The sequence below is a fragment of the Mesocricetus auratus genome, unplaced genomic scaffold, assembly GCF_017639785.1.
Source record: "Mesocricetus auratus isolate SY011 unplaced genomic scaffold, BCM_Maur_2.0 Super-Scaffold_4256, whole genome shotgun sequence".
Taxonomy (NCBI): domain Eukaryota; kingdom Metazoa; phylum Chordata; class Mammalia; order Rodentia; family Cricetidae; genus Mesocricetus; species Mesocricetus auratus.
The window spans coordinates 114,616,004-114,637,703 of record NW_024429182.1 but is presented as its reverse complement, the minus strand read 5'-3'; the positions used below and the strand labels follow the sequence as shown (position 1 = coordinate 114,637,703).

Below are 21,700 nucleotides of genomic sequence, written 5' to 3'. Positions count from 1 at the left end.
TTCCTAGCTGTCCCGGGTTCGAGCGGAGGACGAGGAGTGGGCACTGACTGACTGGCCACGGCGCGCGGCGCGTACTTGCGGGACAGACGGCGCAGGTGGCGGCGCGCGCCCTCCGCTTCTGGGCTGGGGCCAGCCCTGCACTCCGCGCGCCCGGAGGGGCGGGACAGGCGGGGCAGCTGCGTCCCAGCCCCATTTAACTTTGGCGGAGGCGCGGGCTGGAGGCCGGCGTCGGGGACTGTCGGGACCCCGCGCTCGCAGAAGGTGTCACCGAGTTGGTGCTGCTGGTCTCAGTCTCCGCAGCGCTCATACCTGCGGCACCCACAGACGCTGCTGTGGCTCCTGGTTGGAAGCCGGACACCCGCAGAGATCCAGGGACAGGTCTCTCCCAGGATGGTAAGTCTGGGCAAGTTGATGGGAACGCCACTGATAATTAGGGTCCTACGCTGGCCGCGGGGCTTCACAACGTGAGCACTACCCTATTGGACTTAGCTCCGGGTAGGCGCACGCTACCACGTTCTGGGATGTTGGGCAGAACCTTCCCAGGTCCTCTGCAAGCCAGGGTCGCTCTCGATGACGGGACACCCTGCAGGGTCAGCGGATGGAGCGTCCGAAAGTCCGGAGGGTTAGCTGCTGAGGTTCGCACGCCTGGTGCGCAGAGGACCCAGGCGAGAGGCACGCCAGGGAAAGGAGGCATGAGGGTGGCGTGCGTTGGAGTGTGCCAGCCAGCGGAGAGGGGCGCGTGGTCCCGGGGCCCAGCCCTGGCCGCCTCCCTTCGTCCCAGAGTTGCCGCCTCAGGTCGGAAACAGCAGCACATTTGCGGATCACATTAAGCCAGGCCTTAATGCTTTCTCCAGATGGAGAGAAGCCACCGACCCGCCCCCGGACACCGACTCCGCCAAGGCGCCCGCGAGGCGAAGTGGGAGTCGAGTGTGACCTCGGCTTTTCCAGTCTCCTCTCAAACTCAGTTCCCTGTAAATTGACAGGAAAGCACTGGGAGAAGAAAAGCTCCCCCTGGGCTTAGCTTTTCCTCACCTCTGAGGGACTACACTCTGTAGGACTGTGCCCCGCAGAACTCTTAGCTGCAGGTTTGGAAGCAGAGGGCGTTCTGTGTGCCTAGTGAGAAATGCCTCAAATTATCCGATCTGCGTTCCAATCCTAGATTCACTGTTTTGCTGTGTGACCTTAGGCAGGTTCCTTCCCTCGCTGGTCTAGGTTAGCAGGCTTTAGACTAATTTTTGCCTCAAGGAGTCAAAGCTGGCAGGTGCCCTAACCCTTGGCTGTAGGCTGGATCCCGAGACAGCGCCAAAAACCACACCCTGGTGCTGACAAACAGGCTGGGAGGTGGCTGGTCCAGGGGTGTCTCGACATCTGGAGTGCTGAAAGTATAAGTTGCTGACTGGAGGGGGGTGTCCCTGCCCCCACCCCAGTCTTGGTGGACTCATCCTAAATGGAGTCCCGTATTGCCTCCATTCTGCAGCAGGCAATCCCGTTCTGGGCCAACACAAACCTTTCCTAGACACTGCCTGGCTTCAGGGTCCCTGCCCTCTGATTGGTTTCTTAGCTCGCAGACTCTTGTCTCTGGAGCCAGAGCCTGTTGGAAACTAGGTCTTTTCTTTTTTGTAGGCTGTGAGGGAGGCTCCTAGGATATCGGATCCCATGGCTTCCTGGACAGGATCCTGGTGGCTGCTGAGATGGACGGTCTTTGTGTTCCCTGGTCTTCTGCAGGTAATAGAATCGGGCCGTTGAGAACGCGGGGCATGCCTGTCTTAGCATAGCAGTATTATTCTAGATCATACGATGTTAATAGGACCAGTGCTGATGCTGCACCAGAGAATCTCGTACAGACGGTGTCATGGATGGTTTCTCTGTAAGGATAAGTCAAAGACCAGGAACTCGATACCATTGTGGACCCATGCACCACTCGTGACTTGGGGCTTGGGTGGACCCTGTCTTTTCTGACTACAGTGGCTGTCTTCATGAGCCCGGCAGAGGCTACATGTTAGAGGTCAGGAAGAGTCTGATTTCTGTACTAGTTAGCCACTAAGTGAGTATTCTGAATTTACTCTGCTAACACACCACAATATTGTGCAGTCCTCTCTCTAGACCACAGGTTCTCAACCTTCCCAAATGCAGCAACCCTTTAATACAGTTTCTAAGTGGTGATTCCCATCATAAATTATTTTCATTGCTTCTTCATAACCAATTTTGCTACTGTTAATGAGTCATAATGTAAATATCTGTGTTTTCTGATGGTTTTAGTCGACCCCTCTGAAAGGGTTCAACCCCCAAAGGGTCATGATCCACAGGTTGAGGACCACTACTCTAGACTCTTGTCTTTTTCATCCAGCCTGAGAAGCCGAGCTCAGAGATTGCATAGTTATTTGTCTGCTGGGCAAACTAAAAGATTAGTAGCTGGCATTGCCAAAGAGACAGTGGAGAGCGGTAAAGATGGTAAAAAGTGGAACTTGATTTCCCTTCACTGCGTGACTCCAGTTTGTCATTGTTAAGTAGGAATGCAAGCTCAGGATCACTGGGTCTTCTAACATTTCAAGATAGCTGGGACATCCAACTTTCTTCGACGTCCCTTTGGTTTATAACAAAGTGAAATCCAGACAAATATGTTTGCAGCTGGATTCCGCCAAGAAGTGTGTGGGCCCTGAACCTAAAAATGTAGGGAACATTTCAGTTAATACCGTATCCTGAGGGTGGCTGCTAATCCCGTGCAATGTCTTATGTGACTTAGAACAAGACAACACTTCCCTGAGGATTACACTTCTGGCTGTGGTCTGTGCGCCCCCATGGTCTTAGCAGACAGCCTAGTACTTAAGGGCTTAAGTCTGTTAAACAAGCATGCAGGCATGGATGAAAATCTATACTCCGAGTAAATGAAGCAGAGGCCTCTGCGTCTCGATGTATTCTCTTGGATTTACTGCCTTTAAGCCCTTTTCAGTACTCCATCAATTCTGTGGCTCACACACAACTGGTTAGTGAGGGACATCATCCCTTTTATCCCATTTTACAGTGCTCCTCTGAAATTGTATTTTAAATGGATATATTTTGTTAGAACAAAGGCTAAGAGGATGGAGAGTTCAGTGGTTAAGAACTCTGCTATCCTTACAGAGAACTGAGTTCAGTTCCTGGAACATGGGGTAACGGCCAGCTCCCGAGGATCTGACCCCCTCTTCTGGTCTCCATGGGCAACTGCAATAATGTGCACGGGTGCACACAGTCAGTGCGGTCAGTGTTGTTGTAAAAGCGAGATGGTTTACTTTTGCTTGTCATCAAAGGATCTAAAATAGAACACAAGAGCTTCAGAGATATTCTTTCCTGGTCACGTGGAACTGACTCCTGAATATGTCCCGTATGCCATCTCTCTGCACTTTGAGTCTGCCTGCTGCCTTCTGTTCTAAGGGAGCATTTGCCCAGCTTGAATCTCTCAGAGACCTCTTTGGATTTTCCCATATCTGAGTGCCTGTGGCAGTGCTGTTTCCTCGCATCAGTGTAGCACACATGGAAGGGAACACCACATGATTCCTGATTCCTGGGCAGCAGTCTCAGCCATCCACGCCACCCACTGCTGGAATCCCAGCACTGCCCCTGTATGTGTGGCTGGGTCACTCATCCGTGCATCACATCTGTCCCTACACTTGTAGAGGGGAACTCAAAACAGTGCCCACCTCTTAGAGTTGTTTTCAAGAGGCGATGCACCGTGAAGTGGGAAGCAAGGATGTGGGCAATGAATGTGAACTCTATTGTGTCTGCTTCTTAAAGGTTTGAAATTAGCATTGTGCCTGCATATTCTGCTATGGAGCTGCAGAGGGCACTCCAGAGATGTGAACAGGAGGTTCTTGCAGAAGTGAACAGGGCTGTCTCTGGTATTTCCCCCAGGTTCATATGAGCTTTGTAAGAAGTTGTCTACCAGCATTAGGATTTTAATGTTGGGATGGAGCTTAAGGTGTTCCTCAGTATAGCTCCTCTTGCCTCATAAGTAGGCTACAAGGAAGACCAACAAATGTGTGAGGCTGAGCTATAAGGGTATTTCAGTTAATTAATACAAATGAGATTCTCCTTATTAAATCATGGAAAATATGAACTCTTACGATTGCTGGTTGTAAGTTACTGTGATAGGCACAGGGCTTGACCTGGTGAAGCTGAAGGCTCCTTCCACTCAAGTAGTAGAAAGCCCTGCCCCCTCCTGTCTATTAGGCTCTGGGAGCTTGATGTTACTTTGGGCCTTTCCTTAGGACCTGATTATCCCGTGGAGACAACGGTCACTCCCCCACCCCTCCAAACTCCTATTGTTTTGATCATTATAGTATTGAAGGAGCCACTGGGTCTAAGGTATGGAAACCCCTGGAAAGTGTGGTAGATTGAATAATGGCTCCCAAATATGTCCATGGCCTTGTTCCCAGAACCCATCTATGCTCCTCATATGACAAAAGAGACTTTTCCATGCAGGAAAAGATGTTGAGGTTGGGGGGGTTGTCCCAGCACTTCTCATAAGTGGGACCTAGGATGCAGCAAAGGCAGAGGAGTAGAAGAGGCCACCAAGGAAACCGGAAGAGTAATGCAGCAGGGAGCTAAGGATACTGGAAACCTCTACAAGATGGGAGAGACAGAGAATGGCTTTTCCCATGAAGCCTTCAGAAGTGTAACTGGCCCTGGGGAAACCTGGGTTTTAGTTCACAAAAACTCATTTCAGGTTATAACTAACTAATAGGACTATAAACACAAAATCATATGCTTTGTTTTGTAGGTACTGTGTGTGTGTGTGTCCAGAGGTTGACACCGGGTGCCTTCTTCAATTAGTCTACACCTTATTTTCTGAGCAGGCTTTCCCTCCTGTCTCCACATCCCCAGGATTGGGATTATAAGCACTTACTGCATGGCCATGACCTCATGCTTCATGCCTACACAGAAAGTGCTTTACACACTGAGCCCTCTCCTCAGCCCCAGCTATGCATACTCATCCTCTCTCTCTGTCTCTCTGTCTCTCTGTCTCTGTCTCTTCTCTGTCTCTGTCTCTGTCTCTCTCTCTCTGGTTCACTGTCAACTAGTCATTGATCCCAGGGATGCTCCAAATGTCTTTTCTGTCATCTTCATTCTGTATCCACTTGGTCACAAGTTGCCAGCTCAGAAATACCTCTCAAACCTGTTTCTGCCTCTGGGTCTGGGTTTCCATGGATACCATGCATGTGAAGAGTTGGAACATGGCAGGATGGGCTGGGAGGTAACAGTGAGCAGGGGCAGTGGCTGCCGTGAGGGGAAGCTGCAAGATTGTCCACTCTAAGAACTACGCAGCGTAGAGTCTTCGGAGTATCGAGCAGGTGACCGCAGGGAGCCCTGTTAGGATTCTGTGGGACTGCAGGGGACTCGCTGGAGCAGATGATGCCTGGCACTATGGTAATGATGAGCCCTAGGCTGCTGGGGTGAACTAGATGAGATGAAGCCAGGAACCTGCAAGAACCCACTTGGAGGTAGCAGAACATGGTAAGAGACTATGTGGAATTGAGAGAAAGAAAAACTGAAAATCCCTCCGGTTTTGAATTAGTCTTAGGACAAGGACTTGAAAGTTCACCCTGTTCCTGGGCTCGGAGAAGTTTGAGATGCTGAAAACGGGTTCTGCATAGTCTTTGGGAGGGAAATGGAATGACAAGAAAGCTTTCTCCATAAACTGCACTTCAGCATATCTGAATTCCATTCAGGATACTTCTGAAAGAAAGCAAGATGATAAAGATACAAGGGGAAGGAGAAAACCATCATTCTATGTAATTGTTTGATAGCAGGAACAAATCAGGCGGTCCCTGTCACAAACGGTCTGAGAGCTCGAGCCTAACTGCATGGGAGCCACAGTTCAGGCTTTACGGTTGTGATCACTCTCGGTTTATTTTTACAAAGATGCTAATTTCCATAAATAGCATGGAAGCATAAAGCAATTTCCTCTCCAAGTATTTTATGCAATTACTTCCTGGAATTTGTCAGTGCGGAACAGCTCCAGACAATGTATGCTATAAATTATTGTGGCCAAATTCACAGAAACCCATTTGTTCTTCAAGCATTCATTTAGACACTTAATAGAATTTTCCTTTGAAAGTACTTTTAAAACCAAAAACCCTTTAATCCCAGCACTTGGGAGGCAGAGGCAGGCGGATCTCTGTGAGTTTGAGACCAGCCTGGTCTACAGAGCTAGTTCCAGGACAGGTTCTGAAGCCACAGAGAAATCCTGTCTCGAAAAATAAAAAATAAAATAAAGACCAGCTATTGTATTAATGAAAGTAATTTACAATTTAGTAAAGTCCTCTCTTTTGAACTTGCCTGTGTGTGTGTGTTTCTGGCTATAAACAACAGCAGCAGAACTCCGTATGGATGTGTGAGAAGTACAGGAAAGGACAAAGGGTAAGGCACACGTCACCATCCTGAATTCTAACGGCTTCTTAGGAGTTCCCTGTATGTGTTTCTGACCTTGGAATATTAGCATGTATGTTTATTTAAATAGGTGATAATGGGCTGGAGAGATGGCTTAGTTGGCAAACTGGTTTTGATACACAGCATGTATGGTGACCTGGATTTCACCCTCAGAACACACATAAAAGTGTCCAGCATGATGGTGTATGCCTGCAATCCCAACGCTGGGCATAGGGAGACAAGTAGGTCTCTGGGGCTTGCTGGCCAGCCCAGACTATTTGGCCAGTCCTAGGCTCAGTGAGGCACCATTTTTTCAAAATAAAAAGTGGGGGAGTGAACAATGCGTAACAATACTCCAGGTTAACCTCTGGCTTCCATATGCATGAACACATATGTACACGAACACATGTATTCAACATTATCTCAAATACATGAAAAGAAGACATAATAATCACTTTGATGATTAAAAAATTTTAAAACAATGTGAGGAGTATTTTACTCTAATACTATCTACCATATTCATAACATCGCATCATTTGAATATATCAGAATTCATTAACTAGTTCCTTGATGTTGAGCATTAGATACTCTTCCAGGACAGTGTCTATTGTAGCTGTGCCTACAGGCTCAGCTTTGCACATTTCTGTGATTATTTGATTTAAATAGAGTTACAGAAAAACGTTCTTGGTTAGACATTGCTTTGGGGTTCAAATCTATGTGAAAATTTAAGGTTTTTGATTTATATGATCAAATTACTTTCCTAAAAGTGTCCAGGCTGGCCTTGAGTTTATTGTATAGTGAAGACTGATATCGAACATGTGTCCATCCTCATCAGCTTCCCAAGTTCTGGGCCTACAGGCATGAGTCACCATGCTTGGCATAGTGAGATAGTCTTAAAAATATTTTTGGACCATTTGCATTATTGCTTGTATGTATTTTATCCTTAATGCATTAGAAATATGGGACCAGGGAAATGGCTCAGTGAATGGAGTCCTTGCTGTGCAAGCATAAGAACTGAGTTCAAGTTTCTAGCTGCCTCATCTGAAGATGAGCATTGAGTTGTACGTTTGGAATCCCTGCACCAACGAGGGTGAGTGGACACACAAGAATCTCTGGAATTCACTGGCCTGCTTGTCTTGCCCATTGGGCAAATTCCAGGTTCAGTGAGAGTCCTTGTCTCCAGAAGTAAGGTGGAGAATGATTGAGGAAAACACTAATGTTGATCTCTGGCTCCCTCTACATGTACACATATGCACACATACAGATTTATATTTAGCACACACACACACAAGACATTTGAAATAGAAAAATAAAATTCAATCTCTACATTCTCTTCTCCTTTTCTATTGTGAATTTCTTTTTTTTAATGTCAACAGAAATCTTTATTTTTATAATAGTTCAAATGTGTCATGCTTTTCATCACAGCAAAGAGCTTTGGAAGGACAGGAAAGATGACCCCCTCCTTCCACAACCCACCTTTTTGTGGGACAGACTAAGCAGCCTCGTAAGATATTGTTTGTCTGTTTCAGAAATCATTTCTTTTACCGCAGCCAGGATCCAACAGATATTCCTCAGTTTGCTATGGCACATCAACTCAGTTAATAACCCTTTACTTCTCCATTGATGAAATGTATGTGATGACTAAGAGGGGATAATTCACAAAAGTTAGAATCTCATATACCCCTTGATCTTTGTCATCTCCTACCCCATAGCTATCCTAATACACTCCAAACCCTGAAGGATTCTATAGAGACATGTAGCCAGGGATTCTATGTATATTTTGTACAATGGATTCCAATTTTTGAAGTGTGCTGTATTTTTTAAACTAATATGTAATGTAATACTCTTCCCAGAAAACAATAAAATAGGACTCTGAAATTACAGTCCCAGACATAAGCACACACCTCACATCGCTGTTCTGTTTACATGAGACATGTCACTGTTCATCGTTTTACTGGGATTTATACTGTGGTTGTTCTCTGTTGCTTCTGGGCATAACTAATTAAGCGATGATTCTATTTACTTCTTCATTCTGTACCAAGACTGCCTTTTGTGATTGATTGAATGACAACGTAAAGACAGTGTTCAACAAATTTGATGGCAAATGTCAGGCGCATCTATTGTGAATTTCTTATCAATTTGTAAGTATTCTTCATACACAAAGAAGATTAACCCTTTATCATTTACATATTACAAATAATTTCCCAATTTTTGTCATTTGTGGTGGTTTGAAAGAAAATGGCCTGCAAAGGGAGTGGCACTATTAGGAGGTGTGGTTTGTTGGAGTGGGTGTGGCCTTGTTGTAGGAAGTGTGTCACTGTGGAGGCGGGCTTTGGGGTCTCATATATTCTCAAGTCACACCTAGTGTCTCAGTCCACTTCCTGCTGCCTTCTGATCAAGATGTAGCCAGCACCATGTCTGCCTACATGCCACTGTGATGATAATAGACTAAACCTCTGAAAATGTAAGCCTCCCTAATAGTGTTTTTCTTTTATAAGAGTTGCTGTGGTCATGGTGTCTCTTCACAGCAATAGTAACCCTAACTAAGACTTCATTTGTATCATGTTTTTATACACGGTTTTGATGTTTTAACATTGAAACTTTTCAAGTAGCCAAGAATCTCTTTTTAACTGTCTGTCTTTGCATCATATTTAGAAACAATATCTGTTGAGAGAAAATACATACACACCTAGGTTTTCTTCTGGTCTTACATTTTGGGATCTGTTCAATTATTTAATATCTTAGCCTCCTCCTGTGTTAATACATACTTGGAAAGTTCTAGCTGCTTTGTAGCATGTGGCAAGGCCTCTCTCTCATCCTTCTTGGATATTTGAGAAATCCAGGTTTGTCAATTATTTGGTGAAATTGAGAAGCCAGAGTGGTTCTTGGAAGAAGTGGTTACTGCCTCCAGAGAGGCCCAGATTGAAGCTGAAAATGACAAGGTTCATGGACTGGGTGGGGAGACCTTGTGGTGGTTTCTTTTGGCTAGGTGCACAACATGGTCTGCCACTGAGGGACACTGCTGGAGGCTGGAATGGGGTAAGAGGCACAGGGTGTGGAGGGAGAGTTGTCTTTTCATAATATGTTAGATTAGGGGTCCTCTTCATGTCTTTATTGCTGAGAATGGAAGAGAAGTGTGAATGTGGAGAAAAGAAAATCAACTGAAAGAGGAGAGGTGCACACTGGCTCCTGGCTTTAGATTTTTTAGTGCAAGGTCAGATGGCTCCATTGGCTTTGGGTCTGAGGTGAGGCAGGAAATCCATGGTGGTGGTGGGAACATGCGGCAGAAGAAGCTGCTCACCTCATGGTGACCAGGAAGCTGGGCTGGGTGGAATGAACAAGATATGTCCCTAGTGACCACTTCTTCAGTTAGGCCCCAACTCCTGTAGACTCATTAGCTCCCAATAAAGACACTGAATTACAAATCTATAGATATATTAACCCACTGATGTACTCAGAAACCCCTTGACTCAATAACTTTCAGAAAGCCCCAGCTCTGTATTGCTGTCTGGTGACCAAGGTTTCAACACAAGAGCCTCAGGGCATATTTCATATCCATATCGTGATACTGTTCTTTAGCTACATATTTGTTTTGTTTCTATTTTTAAACATCTGGCCTTATTGATTTTTGTCAGAGTTCTGTTCCAGTGGGGTTCTTCTTCTTCTTCTTTTAATGGAGCTTTTCTTCATGCATCACTTCTCTTTGGACCAGGAGGCCAACCAGAGAATGCTCATTTCTAGGTAATGCTGGACATGTACACTGGTCTGTCAGGCTTCTGCAAATGCCATTTCTGCGGATGTCACATAACTGGAGGGAAAGGTGGGGCTAGGGAAGTGTCCTCACCCACTGTCCTAGTTTGCTCTCTGTTGCTGTGATAACACACTGACAAAAAGCAGCTTGGGTGTGAAAGTGTTTATCGCGTCTTACACTCCAACGTAGTAGTAGTTCATAACTGAGGAAGATCAGGACAGGAACTCAGGGCAGGGACCAGGAGGCCAGAGCTGAACAGAGACCATAGAGAAACACTGTTTACTGATTGGCTCAGCTACCTTTCTCCTCAGCCCAGGATCACCTGACAAGGAATAGTACCTCCCAATGATAGGCTGGGTCCTTCTACATCAATGAACAACCAAGAAACTGGCCCACAGACACGCCCACAGGCCAGTTGGACATAGATAATTCCTTAGTTGAGGGTCTCTCTAGCCAGATGTGTCAAACTGCAACTGAAGTTACCCAGGACACCTTCCTTGAGCTCAAAACTAGTTATACGATCAAGCTCAATTCAGTGTGCTCCTTTCTGAGAGACTGTATGTATGGAGCAAAGGGAAGAAGTAAGTATCAGACTATTTCTGAAAATAGTCTAATGTGGTTATTGTGACAGAGCTGGGGTTTTTCACTGAGCTACAGAGAGCATCAGTTAATCACTACATTTTCAAGACTTTCAGAAATTAACACTGTCAAGTTTGGAGAAAGTAGACAAAGATTATAGTCAGGGCTCTCTTAGCGTATATGTTATAGTCAGGGCATTAGCTTTATTTCATGAGGTATAGAAGCTTTGTGTCTTTTTTCTATCTCTTATGTGACCCTAATGATGATCTTAAACAAATTCTGTAGTAGTAAAAATGCAGGAAGCAATTTACCTTTGGGTCAAACATGCCGTTTACTTAGTTGTTTTGCTATCACCTATGGGAGAAAATGCCTCTGACCTCATGATTTAAATAAATACGCCTTTTCATATTACTTAAAAGGGATCAGAAAATACTACCATCTTTATGAGTAATTAACCCTGGTATTTTCCTCAACTTTTCCATTCTATTTCATTCCAGTCCAAATGATTTCACGAACAAGTGGCTGATTAAGATGTAACTGGCTAATCTCATGCCCTGCCTGTGGGCTCTATTCACATTGTTCTCATGAATTGACCCTATTTTCTGTTTACACTTGTGTGTTGCAATTAAAAGTTGGTTTTGAGATTCTAAGACAGGTCCTTATTATGTCAGGCCTCTACTTAGTTGTAAGAGAACCACCTGTTGCCAGTGGTGGATGTGTAAGTGTGGAATTCCTGGCAAGCTCACTCATCCGAGTTCTTAAAAAGTTGTTTAGGTAATTATGCTTTAAAAAACCCTCTTCCATAATATATGGAATCATATTAATAGGTTTTCTAATATTGAATATTTCTTGTGTTCCTGGCAGTAGCTATGCTTGGGTATGGAGTATTGTGGGTTTAATGTTCAGCTGGATTTGGTTTGAAAATATTTTATTGAAAATCGCTACATCTGAATCCATAAGAGATGTTAGTTCACACTACATTTCCCAGGTTTTTATATCAAGGATTTACTAACCTCATAAAATGAACAGGGGCACACTTTTCATCATTTTTCTTTTTTTTCCAGTCAGCTTAAGAAGCAGAGAAACAATTCCTTGAAAGTTTGAAAGAACTTGCCAGTGACATAAAAGGGACACAGAATGTTTTGGGGAACTATTTCTTTGGCAATTACTTATTTTTTTCTTACATGTGTGTGCACATGCATGCGCTCGCACACAAGTATGCCCTGGAGCTAGAGTTGCAGGAGGTTGTGAAACTCTGTGTGGGTGCTGGGAATGGATCTTCCAAAAGACCAGAAAGTGCTCTTAACCACCTAGCCATTGCTCTAGCCCAACAACCACTTTTTCTATAGTTGTTAATTCACACAAGTAACTAATTTCTTGTGCTTCACTGATCAAGTTGGGCGATTTTTGTGTCTTAAAGACTTTCATATGACCAGAAATTAAACAGCTGACAGCATAGGGCAAAGGAGAATATTTTCTAATTTTTCAGAACAGTGATGTTATCTTGTTATGGATTTCTAATTTAGTTCCTTTTTTGAGGATATGGCCTTGATGTTTTAATTCTTGGATTGTGTGAAAAGGTTTAATGTCACTTGTACTCTGAAGGTATTTGGAAATTTAACATCTTAATAAGTTATTTTATTTGACAATTAGTTACATTCCTCTGAATTTAGAGCAGGTAGTTCACTCCCCATTTCTTCATGGCATCTCCCTCCCTCCCTCCCTCCCTCCCTCCCTCCCTCCCTCCCTCCCTCCCTCCCTCCCTCCCTCCCTCCCTCCCTCCCTCCCTTCCTATAGGTACTCTCACACTGAGGAGCAATCTGTCTCCTACTTCCTTGTGTCCTACACTTAGGATTTCAGCTCCACCATTTGCTGTTTTTATAAACAAAGACAACATGCCGCTTAATAGGAATAACAGGCCATACTGTTAAGTAAGACTGAATTCCATTTCCCTTTCCACTGATCTTGTCTCTGGATTGCTCAGTAGTAGTTCTAGCATCTCTAACAATTGACAATGAAGGCTTCTTTATTCCTGAGACTCTCTCTCTTCATGACCAGATTTGTTCACTGGTAGCCCTGGAGAGTCCTGTTATCATGCTTTTAGAGCTTTTAGTGTGGGCATTTTCATCTCTGTCACCCTCAAATCCGAATACAATTGGCTGCTCTTGTCATCAGAGTAAGGAGGGTTTAGTGGTTACTCTGTGTGTATGCTGTATATGTATGTATGCTGTGTGTGTGTGTGTGTGTGTTGTGCATGTAGTTGTGGGTGTCTGTGTTACAACGCATGTGTGGCTGTTAGAGAACAACCTCCCACACAGTCTTCACTTTCTACCATGTTTGAGGCAGGGTTTCTTTGCTGTTCTCTGTTTTCTCCTGCCTGGCTGGCCTGAGAGCTTCTGGAAATTTCCTTTTCTCCTCCTCCTATCTTGCTGTAGAAGCTCTGGAATTACAGACATATGATGACATGCCTGGCTTTGCATGAGTTCCAGGGTTCAAACTTAGGCTGTCACGCTTGTCTGGCAAGTGCTTTCCCACTTAGCCATTGTTTCTGCTTCCAGGGTGTGGAGCTCTAAGGGCTGGTGCGGCTCACAGAGGAGTATACTTTAAACTGTGTTATAAAATGGATCATCTGAATCTGTAATTTATGAAAGAGAGACCAATACATGCTAGAGTTAAAAAATACTATACCAATGAAGGGAGAGAGGTGGTAAGGTTAAAAGCAAAGCTTTCTGGTACTCAAGTGGACCTGGAAGACAAGACTCTGGGTAACTTGGGAAATAACATCATGGGGATTTTGGCTGGCTGCTGTGAAGGCATGGCCTGCAAATTCTTTCTTTCTTCTTACAAGCTTGTTTTTCTTTGTGAGGTCAACAGATGTCCTACTCATGTGCTGCACCTGAAACATGAAGAAGGTAGTAGGGAAAAGCCAGCCTGAGTGGTGATTGGCATAGGCTGTCCTGGGGAAAAGGTTACCTATTTGTTGGCCTCTGTTTGCTCATATTGAGAGAGTTGGGGTGTATGGGAAGGGCAGAGCAAAGTAAACTCAATACCCAGATTCCTTCCAGAGCAAACACTTCACATGGAGAAGGCAGAGCATCCACAGGGCCCTGGTTAGGGGCACAATTTCAAGTAACCTTCCCTCTACTCTTGGCTCCATCATGGGGTCCCATTGGGTCTGCATAGTGGCCTCACTTCTCAGACCAGGTTCTGTGGCCTTTGGCTCTACTGGTAGCCTGATGGCTTTGGCGTCACCCTGGAGCCCTTCTTCCCATTCTTGGGAAGCCCAGTGTGTGGCAGCCTGTATTTACAACTCTGGAGGCTGGGCATTTATGCTGGAGGTGGGGCACTTTGGGAGGCCCAGCTTGTGGCAGGCATCACCATTCACAACTCTGGAGGCAGGGCACTTGTGCTGAACGTTCTAGAAACACTTTCTGGGATGCATTATCAGCTTCCAGCAGCAGAGCCAGGAAAGCATTTCCATGCCCTGAGCAGGGAAGGGAAGCATAGAGTGGCTGGTGGCTACACTCTAGTAGGCTCTGTTCAGTCAGTTTGTGAGAGGGTCTGTTTTTCTCAGTGTTTCCCACTGTGTACCTGGCCTAAGATTGCTGATGTCTGATGGGTTCTCATCAATGTACTTAGAGCCTGGCACTTCAAAGATTACGGAACACTTTTACAAGGAGGATAATGAACCCAAGCTGCACCGAGATGAGTTCACCACTATTTATTACGTAGTTCTATTGAGAAAAATATGACTAGACACCCAGGCATATCTGCACACATGCTGAGTAACACTGATGATGGACTGAGTTAACCATGGTTCTTCCTCAGCACAGCACTGCTAGTCCCTTGAGTGGAACAGAATAGGGAGGTGGCTCTGTTGGCCTCATGATTAGGTTTTCTCTGTGTTGTCAGATGATCCTCTGTGATGTCCATCCCAGGACTCAGAGAGTGTATTGAGTAACCCTTGGCTCCCAAGAAACTGCCCTAGCCAGCACCAGAGCAATGTCCTAGATAGCTTTAACAGGGTTTTTCCACTCTAGGAATAACCAAGGGAGGCTTGTCCTTCAAAAGATGCATGGCACACAGGGCGTAGACATTTTTTATAAGTGTCATGTGGAAGTACTCACTGAGCTCAGAACCCTGTTTTGCTCTACAAGACTGGGATTAGCACATCATTTTGAAGCTCAATTAGCAAATGCATTGACCGACAATCTCTGATGCTAAACTTATGCTTCTCAGAGGAGCTAATGAGAAAATGAAAATCCAAGTTACAGACCAGGAGCACATACTTAACCCATCCTATAAAGGGAATCCCAGCACACCAAGAAAGCTAAAACTGCGTCGTGCAACCCTACCTTGTGATCAAGGAGAACAGAGAGAAGAATCCATGACTTCTAAAGCTCAGCACACAGGAAGACTCTATAGGCTCTGTCCCTGCCAGTTCCAGCCTCCAATTCATGTCTTTAAGATCATTTGTTTTTGATCCAAGATCTAACTCTAATACACAAACTGACTTGGTGGAGCCCATTCTATATGGAGAGATACCTTGCCCAGTCTATACACAGGGGTGTGGGGGGTGGAGAGGTGCCTTGGTCCTGCCTTAACTAGATGATGGGACAGACTTAGTAGACTTCCTAGAGGAGGCTTTACCCTCTCTGAGGAGCAAATGAGAGGAGGGAGGAATGGGGGGAGCTGGAGAAGAGGAAGGAGGGGAAACTGGGATTGGAATGTAAAAAATAAATTAATAAAAAAAAGATAATTTGTTTTCTTGACCACCTCAGAGATCACCAACCAGTTTCTGAGACAGTCCATGGACTACCTCAGTATAACACTACTAAGTCCATACTTCCTTTCAATTAAAATAAATCAACTCCAGCTTCAAGTGTTGTGAGTTCTGCTGCTTGGCACACACACTTCGAGAATTCCTTCCTGTTGTTGGTGGAATTATTCTCTAGAATCCTCATCATTTTCTTTGCTCTGAAGTTCATTTTGTCTTCTGTTAATGAAGTCATACCTTTAGAAATTGCTGTCAAATATGCTATTAGCTTATTAGATGTACTTTTTATCATGTTGCTTTTATTCTGCAATTATTATTATATATGAAGTGAGTTTCTTATATATTATATATAGTTGGGTCATTAAAAAATGCATCCTACCAGGTTTTATGCAGTTTACTGGCATATTTTCTGTATTTTGACTATTTGAGAGTAGTTATTGAAGCCAGGTGGTAATGACACACACCTTTAATCCCAGCACTTGGAAGGCAGGAGCAGGCGGATCTTAGTGAGTTTGAGGACAGCTTGGTCTACAGAGAAAGTTCCAGGACAGCCATGACTGTTGCATAGAGAAACCCTGTTTCAAAACAAAACAAAACCAAACAACAACAAAAAAGTAGTTACTGGTATCTTAGGGCTGTAGTTTGACATTTTATTATTTATGACAAAATTAAACCTTGGAGGGACTATATTTTCAGTTTTATATTTTCTATTTAGTTCATATGTCTTCTCTTTCTGGTATTTTTTTATTTCACCCATTTGTTTCAAGAGTGGTTGTAATTGTCATTATCATGGTGGTTCTTTTAAAATCTTTGTCAAATATTTGAACTCTTAGTCATTCCGGTATGGATATCTGTTGATTTATTTTTTTCATTTATGTTAGGACTTTGCTTGTTTGTCATAAATCAAGTGATTATTTAGAGGTTAGGTTACACAACTCTGACTCCTGCTTGATCTAATTTAAATCTATCTTCTATTTATTCTAACAGCCATCAGCTCTGTTTAGATTAGTACCTGCTATGCTCTGTTTCGACAGCCAGGGACTCTGTATAGATTTAATGTTCCGGCTCTTGCTGTACTTGTGGGCCGTAATTATAAAGACAGTTTAATTTGTAGATCCCATGCAGTACCTTTCTGATCTGCCTTCTCTTTTTCTCAGTAGTCTTCCACACTGCAGTTCACTCCAAACCTCTTGTAACTGTTCCATTTGTGGGCTGGGTGGGGATCTGTCTGCGACTTTACAGGTAAGGTTAAAGATTTCCTTCTGCAGCATTGCTCTAATCTCTGCTCTTTCCAAATTCTACTTGGAAAGGAAAGGTGCACCAGCCGCTGGTAGGCAGGGGCTAGCCAAGCTACTTCAACATGTCAGGCAGATATGTTGTCACACCAAGAGCAAGGGACTTCCGCCCTGGACTGTCCCCCTCTCTTCCCACTGGGGAGCAAAGTCCAGGCTTTCTATTCTCTGCTGGAACTGCTGAGATGGAGAGATGACCACGGTTATTGGCATAAGAGATGTCTGTCTTGCTGGGCTAGCTCCATGGGCTCTTCAGCTAGAGAAAGCAGCCTTGTCTGTTTCTCCTCTCCTTTCCTCTATTGAGTTTGGTGATGTTTCTGAATGACAGGGTTCTGTAGCACTCAGCTCAAAATAAAGGGAGCACAAAAGCCTTTAATCCCAGAACTTGGGAGGCAGAGTTCGAGGCCAACCAGAACTACATAACTAGACCCTGTCTCACCAAACAACCTAACCCAACCCAAAACAAAGGCAGAAACAAAACAGACAAGCAAACAAAGAACAAAACAAAAAACAACTGTAAAAAGGGAAAACTCAGAGAACCCACTAAAATATTGTCCTTTATGATTTGAGGATTCTGTTCAGTCTGCCCTCTTCTCTCTACCTCTCAGAAAGCCTTCCTGTAATTGCTTCCTGTAAATGCAGGGCTGCCTGTGCTGTACTATGCCTATAGGTGTACTTAGCAATGGTTCTCAACCTGTGGGTCATGACCCCCGGGGGGGGTCACATATCAGAATTCTGCAATCAGGTGTTTACATTACAATTCATAACAATAACAATTACAGCTATGAAGTAGCAGTGAAATAATTGTATGGTTGGGTGGGCTCACCACAACATAAGGAACTGTATTGAGGTGACAGCATTAGGAAAGTTGAGAACCACTAATTTAGAGGATGGAACATAATCCATAGTCCAACATTCTTTTTCTATCTCTTTGAGGTGTTCAGTACCTTCACTGGAATATGACTAGACTCTGCCTTTGATCTGCACACTCAGGGTGTTCTGAACGAAGTTACCGACTTCTCTGGACAGCGTATGACACCAGGGCCCATGTTTAGCAGCAGAGTTACTCTACCTGCTTCTTCCATCTTCCTTTATTCCTGTCTCTCTCACTCACCACCCCAGCCCTTTCTCTTCTCCCCCTTTTCTTTCTTTCACTAGTAAACGTCAACCCTGTCAAAGGATTGACGATAGTGCCAAAGCAATATTGGCACTAAATAGTTACAGGCACCCTGTCCCACCTGCCCATGGAGAATATAGTTTAACATCTGGTGGATGCCTAGAGCTGTAGACAATGCCAAACTCAGTAAGACTAAGTAGCGCCCTCCCCAGTGTCAGTGTATGTATACCCACGATAAAGTTCAACTCACAGAGTGCACACTTGGAAATCAGCAATGACCATCAATAAAGTAGAACAATTGTATCAAGATATGATTATAAAAGTTATATGAATTTGGTCTCTTTGTCTCTCAAAATATCAGTTCTTGGAATGACCTAGTTGATACAAAGCCCACATAGATGAAGTGGCATTGGACTCCTATTGAAGGGCCACTTGAAGCAGAGCACCCTGACTCCACAATCACTCGTGTGATACCCGGGAGGACTGCTGAATGAGTGGGCAGGGGGTATGTACAGCGTGTGTGCTCTGGGCAGAGGAGTGAGTCTTATTTTGGGTAGCAGAATGTTTAGGACTGTGTGGGCATCTGTCATACTTCACAGAATGGCACAGGATTTCATCTTGGGGTGATTTGCTTCTGGAACATTGCTTTTAACGTTTTCAGACTGAATTTGACCTGAGGAAATGGAAGCCTGAGATGTGCAGTCACCGATCCAGGGACTGGCTCCTGAACTGACTGGTGTACTGGAGGGAAAAAGGAACTTGGTGTGTTTTTGTTGAGTAGCAGTGTTAAACAGGAGAGGGTTTTGGTGTTTGTTTACTGTACAGGGGGATGTGGCAGTGTGGTAGTCTAAATAATACTAATTGGTGTTTCCCTTGGCTTGGCCTGAATTATGGTGTTTACCTCAAATTTTCCATAAGTGAACAGATGTCATCTAATGACTTTTGTACAAATGTTGGCTTTCTTAGAAGTGAGCTATTTTTACTTCTTCAGTTACAAAAACATTGTTTCTAGCTCATAAAGAGACATAACTTGCTTCTCATTCACTCTCCTCCGGTTCTCTAGAGCAGTGGTTCTCGGCCTGTGGATTGTGATACCTTTGGGGCTTGAGAGACCCTTTCACAGGGATCACAGATCTGCATCATGATTCACAGTAGTAGCAAAATTACAGTTATGAAGTAGCAGTGAAAATAATTTGCACTCATTGCAACATGAGGAACTGTATTAAAGGGTTGACAGCCTGACGTCAGGTGGGCCAGTTGTCTCATGGTGGAGGAAAGATGCCTTCAAAACATACCTGATCTTTTCTGGAAGTTGATGAGTGCCAGGATACTGACTTGAAACTATTTGGAATATGACCACACATTCAATTTAAGCCATCAGTGGGACAAAGGGAGAGGAGACGTTTCCTCAGACCTGCGTTTGTAACAGTCTGGCGGCTTGTCCCCGAGTTCCTGCTCTGCCCTTGAGCAGAAATGCCTGCTTCTGGTGAACAGCGTGCTGGATAGGAAACCCACACTGGAGTCACACTGGGTTTCTGCTGCCCCATGGTTCCTTCTGTCCTCCTCCCTTTGAACCTTGGAATCCTACAAGATTTAAGCCAAAGTCTTCCCCAATCTTCCCACCACCAGGAATTTCCTCTTTGTTGTGTTTGTCTTAGTTCTTCCCCTGTTACTGTGATGAAGCCCTCAGACAGAAGCAACTTCCAGGAGAAAGGGTTTGCTCTGGCTCCCAGTTCAAGGGTACTCTCTGCCGTGGTGAGGAAGTCAAGAGGCAGGAGCTTTACGCAGCTAGTCACTTTGCACCCCCAGTCAAGACAGAGAAGGCAATGGACACACGCTAATGCTCAGTCCACTCTCTCCGTCTTTGCAGTCTAGGATCCCTGCCCAGAGTGAAGGTGAGGATGAAAGTCCTATGGCAGTTTGAATGCAATTGGCCCCCATAAGCTCTTGGGAGGTGTGGCCTGGTTGAAGGAAGTGTGTCTCTGTGGGGAAAGACTTTGAGGTTTCTTTTGCTCCAGATTTGTTCAGTGTCACAGTCCATTTCCTGTTGCCTTCTGATCAAGATGTAACCAGCACCATGTCTTCCTGTACGCTGCCATGCTCCCCATCATGATGATAAATAGACTGAACCTCTGAACTGTAAGGGAGTCACCCCACTTAAATGTTTTCATTTGTAAGAGTTGCCGTGGTCTTGGTGTCTTCACAGCAATAGAAACCCTGACTAAGACAGTCCACATCAGTTAATCTAGTTAAGACAATGCCCCACAGGCCTGCCCAGGCACCAGATCATCTCTCAGAGAAATCCTTGGAGGTGTGTCTCCCAGGTGGTTCCAGATCCTGGGAAACTGACAGTGCTAACCTCACAGTATTCATTCTGTACACAGGAATTCCTTCTCTTCCTCGTTGTCTGACTTTCCTTCTCCACTCCTTTTTCTTGGTCCCTGGCGTCAACCCAGCACAGGTCCTGGGGCACAGTCAGGATTCATTTGTGACTCACTGTCTTCCTGGAAGAAGTTCAGGTTGAGCTGTCAGTCCTCTCTGTGCCTCTGTGCCCTACAGCACTTGCTCAGCGGACCAGAACAGTTTACTGTGATTTCAGTGGGTTTCTTATTCTGCTTTTAGGAAAACTACATAAAATTCCTACGTCATACAGTACTATCTCAGCCAATACAAATTCTTGGCTATAAATTTCATGTTGATGGTTCACCTCAAGAGTTTCATAGTATGTTTGAAATCCAAAGCAGTAATCGCTAACTCACAACTTTTCAGGAAAGGCATTGCTTTGTCTTTTGAGCATCCTTGCTTATGCCTTATAGCTGCTCCATGCTTTTGAAATGTTGCCTTAGTTTGCAAAATTGGCTTACTATGGAAATGATGAAAACTTTTCATTGTGAACAGAATAATTATGTAATTCTTTTAAGAATCAAAGCAGGCACTGGAGAGATTGCTGAGCTGTTCCCTGGGTTCAGGTTCTTAGTACCTACATGATGAGTCACAACCACCCAGTTCCAGGAATTCGTACACACTGGCCTCTGTGGGCACTACACACATGTGATACACACACACATACACACACACACATACACACACACACACACACAGAGAGAGAGAGAGGGGCAAAATGCTCATACATATAAAAAATAATTAAAGCAGTTCGAATAGCAGTACACCACACCCTATGCTCCACTTCTCAGCTTAAGAACTAGAACACTGTCCACACAAAGCTCTGTATCATCTCCTTTCCTTCCATCTTGCTTCCTGGAGGATAAGATCATTTTAAATGCTGATTTTTAAATTCTGTTCTTTAATTCTAAACATTTGCTATATGCCCAGAAAAAACCTGTATAGCTGTTTTGTACTTTTAAAACCTTATAGAACACATGGAATTACATGAAAGTTATTTGCAACTTGACTTTTTTTTTGCTCAGTCATAGTGACGCTCACCCATATTATTAAATATTGCCTCAAATAATCTCTTCACTGTAGCATAAGACTTTGCAGCACAAGACATCAATACTTATTTTTATTTTCCTTTTAGCCTACTCAACTAAATTCTTTCTAATTTACTTTTGCAGACAATTCTGAACATCTTTGTATGCATAATCTCCCTAAGACCTAATCTAAGGAGTGGAATTGACAGGCAAAATGATTAAACTGTACTAGTTATCACAAATATAAATGTGCAAAGTTTTGACACCAGTTTATGGTCTAGTTACTAAATAAAAGGTCCCATTATCACAGCCACATGGTCCCTGACACAGTATCATTAGGTCTTATGT

The 21,700-nt window shown here is 44.2% G+C and overlaps 1 protein-coding gene across 5 annotated transcripts in view; it reads left to right on the top strand.

Annotated features, from left to right (window-relative positions):
• Positions 1-272: 272 nt before the first annotated feature.
• Positions 273-21,700, top strand: part of Adamtsl3 (ADAMTS like 3) — a 287,836-nt gene continuing 266,408 nt past the window's right edge. For all 5 annotated transcript variants that reach the window (XR_005870063.1, XM_040729194.1, XM_040729180.1 and 2 more), the window contains exons 1-2: positions 273-393; positions 1,624-1,725. Coding sequence is in view for 4 of the 5 variants with exons in the window: in XM_040729194.1 (XP_040585128.1) it covers positions 391-393; positions 1,624-1,725 (105 nt within the window). In the remaining variant the exon portion in view is untranslated. The remainder of the gene's footprint in view (positions 394-1,623; positions 1,726-21,700) is intronic.